Source organism: Octodon degus, unplaced genomic scaffold (genome assembly GCF_000260255.1).
Source record: "Octodon degus isolate 3935 unplaced genomic scaffold, OctDeg1.0 scaffold00046, whole genome shotgun sequence".
Classification (NCBI taxonomy): domain Eukaryota; kingdom Metazoa; phylum Chordata; class Mammalia; order Rodentia; family Octodontidae; genus Octodon; species Octodon degus.
The window spans coordinates 7,684,903-7,697,382 of record NW_004524622.1 but is presented as its reverse complement, the minus strand read 5'-3'; the positions used below and the strand labels follow the sequence as shown (position 1 = coordinate 7,697,382).

The following is a 12,480-nucleotide window of genomic DNA, read 5'->3' as shown; positions in this document are numbered from 1 at the left end:
ACAAGAACAAAAAAGTCTTAACACTGTCTTTTATTTAAAAGTTTATCTCCAGTTGTGTATGGTGGGTGGTACATGCCAGCAATCCCAGCTATTTATAAAGCTAAGGTAGGAAAAGCACAAATGTAGTCTTACCAAGAGTCTTTCTGAAAGCTAAGATGAATGTGGATATTCCTCATCAGTAGTGCACTTACTCAGCATTCTCAGGGCCCTGCGTTCAATCTTCTCAAGAAAACATACTTTTAGGCCAGGGAGATGGCTCAGTAGAATAAGCGCTTGCCTGGCAAGCACAAAGGTCTGAGTTCAAATCCTTGGTTCCGCAAAAAAAAAAAAAAAATACTTTTTTTCTCTTGAGAAGACATACTTTTTTTTTGAGAAAACATACTTTAAAAAACCCTACATGTTTCCTTTTCCTTTAAAGAAAAACATTCATATAATAAATATATAATTATGAGCTAGGCATGATGGCATACACCTGTAATCCAGCACCCAGAGGCTAAGGCAGGAGGATCACCATGAGTTTCAGACCAGCCTGGGCTACAAGGTGAGCTCAAGGCCAACCTGAACTGCACAGTGAGACCACGTCTCAAGAAGATATAGATATATATATATATGTACAACTAACTCTAAAAGCAGAAATACCAATTTTTTTTTGGGGGGGGGCAGAACCAGGGATTGAACTCAGGACCTTGTGCTTGCCAGGGAAGTGATTATTCCACTGAGCCATCTCCCTGGCTCCAGAAATTCCAATTTAAGATAAAATGTAGCTTGGAAGAATCAGAGCAATTTAAGCTATTTCTTAATAAGAGCCATGCAGATTCCATTTCACTTAAGTCACATGACATATGGGATATATATTCTCACAGTCACCTATTTATAGAGTATCTGGCCATTACTTTATCAAAATCAGTGAAGTAAAACAGTAAAATAATGCAAATACTAAAACAGAACTTTTTTTTGTACTTTAGGGAAAGGTCTACAGGGTGTTCCGGGTCTCACTCCTAGATTGGACTCACAGTGATCCGCCTATAAAACAGAACATTTTTTTTTTCTTCATCCTTGAGGCAGGGTCTCACAACATAGCGCAGGGTGCCCTGAACTCACTTATGCAGCCCAGGCTTCCCTCAAGCTCACAGTAATCCTGCTGCCCCAGCCTCTCAAATGCTGGTATTAGGTGTGTGCCACCACACCCTACCTTAGCACATTAAACATAAAAATTATGTTGTTCTTTTTTTTAAGACTTATTTATTTGGTACAGTGTCTCGCTATACGGCTCACACTCATAGTGATCCTCCTGTTTCAGCCTCCTCAGCACTGGGATTACGGACATGCACCTTCACGCCCTGTTTCAGTGGCTCATATGGGGTGGGGCTGGCACAGCATGGAGTACTGGGGATCAAACTCAGGTCCTTGCACTTACCAGGCAGCTGCTTAGACCACTAAGCTATCTCACCAGGCTGCTTTATTAAGTTTTGCAAATAAAAAAAAATAAACATCTCCAGTTTTCACTAATAACCTGATAATTACTCTCTTAACTGGCATTATGGGACTAAATAACACTTTATTGTAAAAAAAACCACTTTGTGGCAGCACAGGAAATTCAGTAACACTCTAGACCTCTACCAACTAACTGCCAGGAGCACTACCTACTCATACAGTTGAAAACATCCTCAATGCTAAATGTCCTCTGAAGGATAAATTCACCTACTGAGAACCCCACTGCAGAGCACAACATTCTCTTTCTTTAGTTCAACAGTGAAAATCAACTCTTAAGCATCCACTACAACTCTGAAGGACACAGCTTAATAAAAACACTACTTTCAATTAAGGAATACTTAAGGATCATAGTGACATCCACTGACTTGGCAACTACTGACATACTTGGCTTTTTTTGTTTTTTAACCTTCAAAATTAAAAGTAAAATAAAAAATTAAAAAATAAAAGTAATAGAGATGCTACTTCAAGAAAGTACAAATTTTCTTGGGTTTTTTGTTGTGTTTTTTTTTTTTTTGGTACTACCAACTGAACTCAAGACCTTGTGCTTGCCAGGCAGGTGCTTATGCACTACACCCATTAATTAGGACTATTAATTTTATGTAAAAAGTCTAATGAATAGTTTATTGCTTTTTTAATGTTTGATATATTATCTTTTAAATCACTTGAATACTTCTTGAGACAGGGTGTCACTGTATAGTTTAGGCTGCCCTTGGACTCACTAGATGGCCCAGGCTGGCCTCAAAATTACAACGATCCCCTATCCTTAGCCTCTCAAGTACTGTAGTTACAAGTGTGCACCACTATGCCCAGTTTTGGTTTTTTTTGCCAGGCAAGCATTTATGCCCAGCTCTCGCACTGAATTTATTTTTATTTTTTATTTTAGGGAAGGGTCTACAAGGTGTTCAAGGTCTTACTACTAGATCAGATTCATAGTGATCTACCTGTTTACAGCCTTCCAAGAGCTAGTATTACAGGCACATGCCACCATGCCCAGTCTCAATGGGGCTGGCACAGCAGGCCCAGGGATCAAACCCCTGGCCCCTGCACTTGCTTGCAGGTGCTTTAATCCGCTAGTTGGCCGGCCCTCTTCCTTCTTTTTTTTTTTTTTTTTTTGGTGGAACCAAGGATTGAACTCAGGCCTTTGTGCTTGACAGGGAAGCACTTATTCCACTAAGCCATCTCCCTGGCCCCTTGGCTGGCCCTTTTGAAATGCATTTTTAATAGATGCTTTGTAGAGACTAATAACTTAGAGGAAATTTTTTGGTGACAGAATTCTGGTTCAAAAAACTTGCAAAAAAAAAAAGCAGTATACTATTTTATGATACACAATCAAAATTTAAAAACTACAAAAGAAAGCTAGCATTAATAATTCTATAAATAGGGGCTGGTGAGATGGCTCAGTGGTCTAAAGCACCTACTTACAACAAGCTTAGCAAAGCGCAGGGACCACGGTTCGATCCCCCAGCACCACATGCCAGCCCGCCCCGCCCCCTGGTGGGCTGAGCTGGCCACACACACACACACACACACACACACACACACATACATATAATTAAAAAAAAAATAATAATTCTATAAATAAAAATTTTCTAGGCATTTTAATAAAAGACATTTGATAATCAAATACTGTCTGTTAAACTGATGAACTTTATTTTATTGGGGTTAAAACTATAACAAAGTTCATCCTAAAACATTTTGCAATGCAAAATTATTTCACTCAGAGTGAAATACTTCAAATTTAATAAATTTGAACACTAGAAATTACAAGCAATTTTCAAAAGCAGACTCACATTCATAAAACTTTATACATCATTTGAACTAACATTTATACTATTAAAATCAAACATGCATCACCACCAAACATTCTTGTATCATGATTTTTATATATTACATTATTTAACAGCACTCATCACTATACGAATTTTATCATACACTTGCACCATTCTCCTTGGATTTTTGATCTTTGTCTTCATGCTTTATATTATCCTGTAAAACAACAAATAAGGAAAAATCACTATTGGATTCTTTTACATTTTACTTTGAAGATGGCTTATAATCATATTCAGCTATTAAATCTTTTCCAGTTATAAACAAAAGCAATACACTAATCATAATATCTTAGTGCCAAAGACTTTTCCTAAATTCTGTCCAACAATAAGTAAGTTCAAAAGAAATTCTCAGCACTTCAAAACACAAATCACAAACACACACAAAAGAAAGGAATGGTTTTTCTCTTCAAGTTTACCCCTACTCTGCAGTTCTGCCAGATTTTTTGTTTATATTTTTTTAGGGAAGGGTCTACAGCGTGTTCACAGTCTCACTACTAGATCAGACTCGTAGTGATTCTCCTGGGTACAGCCTCCCAAGTGCTGGGGTTACAGGGGCATGCCACCCACGCCCAGTCTCAATCAGCATGGCAGACATGAAGATGGAACCCCGGGCCCCTGCGCTTGCTTGCAGGCACTTTAATCTGCTGAGCTATTTGGCCAGCTCTACTCTGCAGTTCTGAAACACAAATAAAACCTTTCCCTGCTTAGGGCTCTCTGATTAGTTCCAAGGCTTCCTTCACACACACCAGGCATGCACTGAGTTATGCCCCAGCTCAAGATTTGCTTTAGGAAATCTGCCCAGTAATTCATTTGGTTTTTTTTTTTTTTTTTGGGGGGGGGTTGTTGTTTGTTTTTTTTTGTGGAACCGGGGATTGAACTCAGGCCTATGCGCTTGCCAGTGAAGCGCTTATTCCACCGAGCCATCTCCCCAGCCCTGCCCAGTAATTCATGCTGCTATGCCATGTGCTGCTATGCCATGTGCTGCCATGCAGTCACTGACTAATCTTGGAAAGAAGGAACACTATCACTATTTGCATCTAAGAATAACTTCGAAGAGTACAATAATATTAAAATGGCCAAATATATTTTAAAATTTAAATGAACTAAAAATTAATTTAAAGTACAAAACTGCTTACCTTCTTGAGAACAGTGTGGATTTCATCCATTACTGTAGATAAATTTCTGATTGTCTTATTCAGTTGGTTTTCAAACTGCAAATTCATGTTTTCTGAAACCTTCAAGTTTTCTTGTAATTGACTTAGGTCCCTTTTAACCTCCTTGAGCTCACCAGAGAGGCTTTTGTTAGAAATTTCCAAATTTAATATTGTTTTTTCATCTTCATCTGTTAAAAATGAAATCAAATCACATCATTTTCATTCTAAGATTTCCATTTAACTTTAAAGTTTAAGTATTTAAACTACAGTGTGGTGGCATACTCCTGTAATCCCACACTCAGCAAGCTGAGGCAGGAGGTCCATGAGTTTCAGACAAACTAGGGTTACAACAGTGAGTTTGAGGCCATTCTAAATTATGTAATAAAATCCTGACTGAACGAAAGTTTTATTTATTTTAATGTATTTGGTACAGGGTCTGCAGGGTCTACAGGGTCTCACTACATAGATTGGACTCAATAGTGATTACTGCTTCCAGCCTCCCAAGAGCTGGGCTTACAGACATGCACCATCATGCCCAGTCTCAACTGCCATCTCAGCACACCCCAGGGGGACCAAACCCCAGCCACTGCACTCTGGCTAATTAGGTGCCTTAGTCAACTGAGCTATCTGGCCAGCCCCCAAAATTTGAAAAGACATGAGAAAAAAAAGCAGATAAAAGCAATGTTATTACTTATAAAGCACAACAAAATCCATATTCAGTTCCTCACTCTTTTCGTTGTTGTTCACACAGGGTCCTACTATATAGTATACACTGACCTTCAATGTGCCATGCAGCACAGGTTGGTCTTGAACTCAGTGATTCTCCTGCCACGACTTCTCAAGTGCTAGGCTTACAGATGTGCACCACCACTCGCAGCATAACACAGTTTGCATTTTTGGTTGACTATGTAAACCAGAGGAAACAAAAACTGGTAGCTAAGTGTGATGATCCACACGTGTAATCCCAGAACTTGGAAGGCTGAGGCAGAAGGATAACCACAAGTTCAAGGGAACTCAAGTACAGCCTGAACTGCACAATGAAATAAACACAAAAAAAAAAAACTGGGAAAAACTTGGAGGTTCTAGAAGAGGTGTGAAAGAATATGACAGAATAACAAGTGAATACAGAAATGCTCATGAATAACTAAGACTCTTAAAAGCCAAGTATATTACCTGCAACAGAAATCCTAAGTAATTATATGCTGTCTAGATTAAAATTTAAGATATGCCACACATACACCACACACACAGACAGACACACAGGTGTACAGTTTTATTTTAGTATTACTGTGGCGTAAAACCAGGGCCTCACATATGCTAAACAAGCCAAAACAGGTTCTTGTTAAGTTGCCTGGGCTGGCCTCAAATTTATGATCTTCCAGCCTCAGCTTTTCAAGTATCTGATGACAGACATATACCACTACACCAGGCTCCCACAGAGTCTTAAGTACTAACATACCCAATGCTGTACCTCACCTGTTTTTTCTTCTAGCAACTGTAGCTTCTGTTCTACTTCAGCTCTTACTTTTTCACTCTTTTCCAATTTTTGCAAGAGACTTCCTACATCTACCATTGCACCATTATACACGATAAGTCCTGCATTTTCTTCTACATCCTTTAATTCTTGTTTTACTGTTGGTGTTGGAAGTAACAACCTATTGCCTACAACAGAAAAGATACCACATTTTTAAAAGATACAGCTCTTCTTTAACTAATAATATATTTATTTTTAAAAGCCAAGAGAATGAAATATACTCAAACCTAGCATATCTTCCTGGAATGATTCAGACTCTTCATGATTTTCTTCATCTTTTGATGTATCTGTTAATTTCCGGTAAAAGCAAGATTCACGGAGTACTACTTTATTAAGAAGTTTCTTTACCTATTATACAAGCAAGTAAGCACATTAATAAACTAAAAATGATTTTTTTATTCTCCTACAATTATGGTATTCTAATTTTCACAAATGAAACTCTTTGCAGGTATCAACTTACTACTCAAAGCAGTTATTCTCTTAAAGTGTCTTCTTTATAAATCAAAGATTACCATGAGGGGGGAAAAAAAAATCACATTAAAAGGGCTGGCCAAAAAAAAATTAATAGCTCAGTAGATTAAAGAACCTGCAAGCAGGTGCAGGGGCCAGGGGCTTGATCCCTGGACCTGCCCTGCTAACCCTGCCCCCAGGCCGCATTGAACAGACAATTTAGACTGGGCGTGGCAGCACAAGCCTGTAATCCCAGTTCTTAAACAGGCAGATCACTACGAGTCCAATCTAGTACCCTGAACACCCTGTAAACCCTTCCCTAAAAAAATAAAAGAAAAATCACACTAAAATAAATTGCTCATTATAGAATAATTTATAGTTAAAAAAACAGAAAATACAAAGAATTGAGAAGCTAAATCAATGATCATTCACCTGCACACTGGAACACTAATCAGCAATGAGAAGAATAAGGCAGATCTATATGGTCATGGCAGAATGTCTAAACTACAATATAAATGAAAAAGGGAGCATTAATACATATAGAACAATTTCATGTTTTAGAAACGGAACAATTATCCAAGCGTGCTGCAACACCCCTGTAATACCAGCACACTGGAATGTTGAGATGAGAGCATCACAAGTCTGAGACCAGTTGGGATCAGTTAGTAAAACCCTCTCTCAAAATACTAACCCTCTCTCAAAATTGAAAAATTAATTTATTTATTTTTGTATTTTATTAAGTGTCTATAGGGTCTCACTACATAGATCGTGACTCATAGTGATCCACCTGTTTTCAGCCTCCCAAGCACTGGGATTATAGGTGCATGCCATCACACCCAGTCTCAATCGCTGTTCCAGCGCACCCAGGGGCTGGGCCGGCTCAGCACACTGGGGATCAAATCCAGGCTGCTGCATCCACCTAAGCAGGCACTTTAATCTGCTGAGCTATTTGGCTGGCCCTAAAATTTAAAAATTTTAAAAGGGCTGGAAAGGTAGCTTAGTGAGAAGACCCTGAATGTGATCACCAGTATGGCTCCTCCAAAAGAAAGGGACTATTGCTTATAAAAAGTTCTAAACAGTTATATTTTACATCTGAGGAGCAGAACTACAACAAGAGGGAAAAGAAACTTCCATTTTTTTTTTTTTTTTTTTGTAGAACCAGGGATTGAACTCAGGGCCTGAGCTATCTCCCCAGCCCTGGAACTTCGAATATTTTTAACTTATAAATTTATGTATGCTTAGTATTGTATGACTGCTTAAAAATTAGTCCAGACTCCTTGCTTATATACATCACAAAGTCCAAGTCAACAAGGATCACAAAGACAAAGAACTGGGGATGTAGCTCAGTAGGGCACCTGCACAGCATATACAAACTCTTGGGTTCAATCCTTAACCCCTTGAAGGGGAAAAAAACCAGGAAAGGTTACTAAAATTTCTGTTATTTTAGATTTACAGAACAGGCTACCTGAGCTCGAGAAAGATGCAGACCAAGAGTATAGAGTATTTCTTCCAAATCCTTTTCAAGAAGGTAACCACAATGGCTTTGATCAAAGTAGACAAAGGCCATTAGGAGATCCCTGTTAATTGTGACCATCTGAGTCTTTTCTTTTTCCTAAAGGAAATACAGAAAACATACAACTTTTTTAACCACTAAAAAACAAATACCGTCTATATAAAAGCATTAATTTAAAATGGGCATTTGCCTTATCTTAGCTAAAATGAATTGACTTAGTATGTGAATATGGGAGAAAAAAAATCTGACATATTAGTTATTTGATAATGGCACAAATACTAAAGAACAGTTCAGTAAATTTTGCTTACTGACAAGGACTACTAAACTTCATGACCACATTGTTTAAAATGAATTTATATTATATAGAATATGAACAAAAATACCTTATCTTTAGAGGGCTTCTCTTTGCAGTATCTGTTGATATCTCTTTTGTCATCTCGTTTGTTCAGTTCTTCCTCATCCCGATCTGTAAAGTGTTACAGTATAAAAATTATTTTGGGGGGGTGGTTTACTGTTATTATTTTTTTGATACCATGAATAAAACTCAGGACCTTATGCTTGCTATTTTTTTAAGACAATATCATATTGAACTCAGACTGGCCTCCAACTCTCAGCAATCCTCCTGCTTTAACTTCCCAAGTACTAATTAGAGGCATGCAACACCATGCCTGATGGTCAAACATTATTTAATACAAGCATTGTCCATTCTTGTAGAAACTAAAACTACTCTTGTATCTGTTTTTTATTTGTTTTATTCTATCTTTGATATAGGGTCTTGTTACACAGTTTGGACTGTTAATGATCCTCCTGTCTCAGCCTCCCCAGAGCTGGGATTACACGCGTGCACCACCACAGCTGGTTTCATTTTGGATGGCACAGAGTGCTTGGAGTTCCAGGGTCAGCTGGCATGCAGTACTGGCGATCAAACTCAGGACCTTGAGCTTGCCAGGCAGTTGCTTAGACTGCCAAGCCATCTCCCCAACCTCTTTTTTTTTTTTTTTTTTTGCGGAACCAGGGATTGAACTCAGGCCATTGCCAGGGAAGTGCTTATTCCACTGAGCCATCTTCCCAGCCCCTATCCCTATTCTTACATCTTTTTTTAAAAAAATAAAAAAACCTCCAAACGATAAGACAGCAATAAATACATGAATTCAGGTAGTTTTGAGTTGGACATGACTATAATCCTAGCATTCTGAAAGGCTGACATACGAAAAATCCAAATTCAAGTGCAGCCTGGGCAATATTGCAACGTAGTGAAACACTGTCACAATATTTTGGATATGTACTTCAGTCTGAAGTTTAAACTCCATTACTGGAGGAAAAAAAAAGAAAACCATCAACTTGAATGTTATATGAAAGAATCACACAAATCAAAAGCCAGAAGAAATAACAAATAAAAGGCAGTGTCAATGTCAGCTACTAGGGAAGCTGAGGAAGAAGACTAACAAATTCAGGCCCAATGTGGGCAACTTGCACTCAGGGAAATCCTGTTTCAAAATAAAAAATGGGGGCAGGGGACATAGCGCAGAGGCATAAGCACATGCCAGGTCCTGAGTTCAATCCCTGGTATCAAAATAAACACTTAAAAATAAAAATGGCAGAGAGATAGCTTACTGTAAAGGCCCTGGACTCAATTTTCAGTACCACCACAACAAAAACAAATAGGAAAGCAAGCACACTTCAACTGCATCCAGAGAGTATCAGCTCTTGAGATACTATAAAGCTTTTCTTCAACATTTCGTATTACAGTTCCTTCCTGGACAACAACATACATTAGCAGCTATAGAAGCCAATCTTCGCTTAAAAAAAAAAAAAAAAATAGTGTTTTCTTTGGTTTATTGAGACACTCTTGCTATGAAGTTCAGGCTGGCCTTGAGCTCATGGTGATCCTCCTGCCTCTACCTCCTAAGTGCGGGGATTAATGGCATGTACCACCATGTCTGGCTGCATATATAAAATTTTTGCCCTAATATACTTTATAAAAGTTTGACAGCAGTCTGGAAATATTGTATATGATGATATACTGCATTTGAAAAATTAAAACATACAAAAAATTTTAAAGAAAGTAAAATACTAAAACATCTGTGAATTTGTTAACATGCTAAGTGAACAAAGCCAGCCACAAAGGGCCCACAAACTGTTTGATTCTGTCTATATGAAATGTCCAGAATATAGAGCAACAGAGAACAGACTAATAGCCAGCACCACCATGCACAAAACAAAAAAAAAAAAAAAAAAAAAAAACCCCCCCCCCCCCAAAAAAAAAAAAAAAAAAAAAAAAAAAAAAAAAAAAGCTATAAACTGTCTGAATCTAAGAGTACAGTGTGTGCTTAGGATCTAGGAAGCACTGGGTTTGAGCCCCAGCAACCAATACACACACATACATTCTGTAAAGCACATTCTATAAAGTATTACAGCTTTTTTTTTCAGATGATATCAATATATAACAAAAGCTAGCCTTGAATTTGCAGCAATATGGGATTACAAGCATGTGCCACCACATCTAGCTTATTATTACACTTTTGTTGACACAGATGAAGCACAATGTTGTGGGAGACTATTTTCCTCAAGTTGCTATTAATTACGTAAGGATGTCTGAAAAACCTCACATAAAATAAAGTAAGTATTAAAAATATTTTACTTCAGAATATTTAAAAATTTTCTATTATATGCAGCATACGATGGAAATTTGAGTCCTACCATCCTCCTCATCCTCAGCTTCTTCTGCTTCCATTGGGTCGTATTCATCCTGATTATTATCTTCTTCAGTTTCATCATCATCTTTAGAATCATCTTTTCTTTTATCTTCTTTCTATAATTTAAAATACTTTTGTAAAATATCTCATCAAGGGGCTGGTGAGATGGCTCAGTGGTCTAAAGCACCTACTTAGAATGAGCTTAGCAAAGCACAGGGACCACGGTTCAATCCCCCAGCACCACATGCCAGCCAGCCCCACCCCTTGGTGGGCTGAGCTGGCCACTCACACACACACAAATAAATAAATAAATAAAATTAAAAAAAAAAAAACAACTCATCAAATACAACTGAAACATATGTAAGTTGAAAAAAATTTGACCTGTAAATTTCTCACAAGCCCAATACACGAAAGACAAATTTCTAACAATACACACACCTTCATTTCAGGTTGGCCTTTATATTTTACTATTCTGATGAAGAAAATATCATTTTATAATCTAGGACACTGTACAACAAAACATGAATTACATTCATCACATAATCACTACACACCTTTCTTTCTTCTTTATCTTCTCTTTTATCCTTATCATCTCCTGATTTTCTCCGTTTGGGTTTTGGTTCATCAATCTCATCATCTCTTTCTTCTTTCTTATCTTTTCTCTCATCTTTTTTGGTTTTCTTATCCTTTTCTTTTTTGTCCTCTTTCTCAGGAAGAGATAGTAATGATTTGTATATTCTCACACCAAAATCTCTTTGAAGCATTTCGTTGAAAAGTTCTGCAAACAATGAGACCTATAAAAACACACCAACATTAAACCAGAAGTACTGAATAAATCCAGCATTATTAGTAATGTATCAAGATAAAATTTATCCAAATCTAACAACTTATTTTTTTTTTTTTTTTTTTTTGGCAGAACCGAGGATTGAACTCAGGCCCTTGTACTTGCCAGAGAAGCACTTATTTCACTGAGCCATCTCCCTGGCCCCAAATCTAACAACTTTAAAGCATTTTTATAGTATCTGTAATAACTGATGCCAATAATACTACAATACTCAAAATCCCAAAAGAATGTTTTAAAGATACAGTTTGGTCAAAACAATAAAAAATGCCCCCCCCCCAAGGCTCTAAAATAGAGAACTTAGAAGCACACCATCCAGACAGAACCAGTCACTTTTACAATAAATGTATTCACTGACTCAAGTATTTTTACATTTATTGATTTACTTAATTTGTTTGGTTTTTTTGGTGGAATCTGGGATTGAACTCAGGCCCCCACACTTGCCAGGCAAGCGCTTATTCCACTGAGCCATCTCCCTGGCCCCTCAAGTATTTTTAAAAGCCTGCTTTTACTAGGAACTGTTATAGGCCCTGGGAACACAATAATTGAAAAGAACTGATTAAAAAACACAAGCCATGGGGCTGGGGAGATGGCTCAGTGGAATAAATGCTTGCCTGGCAAACACAAGGACCTAAGTTCAATCCTTGGTTCTGCAAAAAAACAAACAAACAAAAAACAAGCCATGCATGGCAGTACACGCCTGCACTCCCAGAACCAGGATGAGGCAGGAGGATTGTTGGAGGTCCAGCCTGAAGTACAGAGTAAGACCCTGTCTCCAAAAAACAGGAAGAATCCAGTGCTTGGCAATCTAGTGAACAGAAAGTAAATAACCCCATCAGTATCTAAGGACAAGCACAGATAATTAACATGGAAGAATTCTGTTCGATCACCTAAGATTTAAAAAGTGACCAAAAGACAGCAGAGAGCCATAAACCAAAAAAAAAAAAAAAAAAAAAAAAAAAAAAAAAA

General features: G+C 37.6%; 1 protein-coding gene across 1 annotated transcript in view; it reads right to left on the bottom strand.

Annotated features, from left to right (window-relative positions):
• Positions 1 to 3,126: 3,126 nt before the first annotated feature.
• Positions 3,127 to 12,480, bottom strand: part of Ccar1 (cell division cycle and apoptosis regulator 1) — a 58,849-nt gene continuing 49,495 nt past the window's right edge. The window contains exons 17-24 of the mRNA XM_023716185.1: positions 11,225 to 11,464; positions 10,675 to 10,786; positions 8,358 to 8,440; positions 7,927 to 8,073; positions 6,239 to 6,359; positions 5,954 to 6,139; positions 4,460 to 4,665; positions 3,127 to 3,480 (exon numbers count right to left, since the gene is read on the bottom strand). Coding sequence (XP_023571953.1) covers positions 3,421 to 3,480; positions 4,460 to 4,665; positions 5,954 to 6,139; positions 6,239 to 6,359; positions 7,927 to 8,073; positions 8,358 to 8,440; positions 10,675 to 10,786; positions 11,225 to 11,464 — 1,155 coding nt within the window. The 3' untranslated portion in view covers positions 3,127 to 3,420. The remainder of the gene's footprint in view (positions 3,481 to 4,459; positions 4,666 to 5,953; positions 6,140 to 6,238; positions 6,360 to 7,926; positions 8,074 to 8,357; positions 8,441 to 10,674; positions 10,787 to 11,224; positions 11,465 to 12,480) is intronic.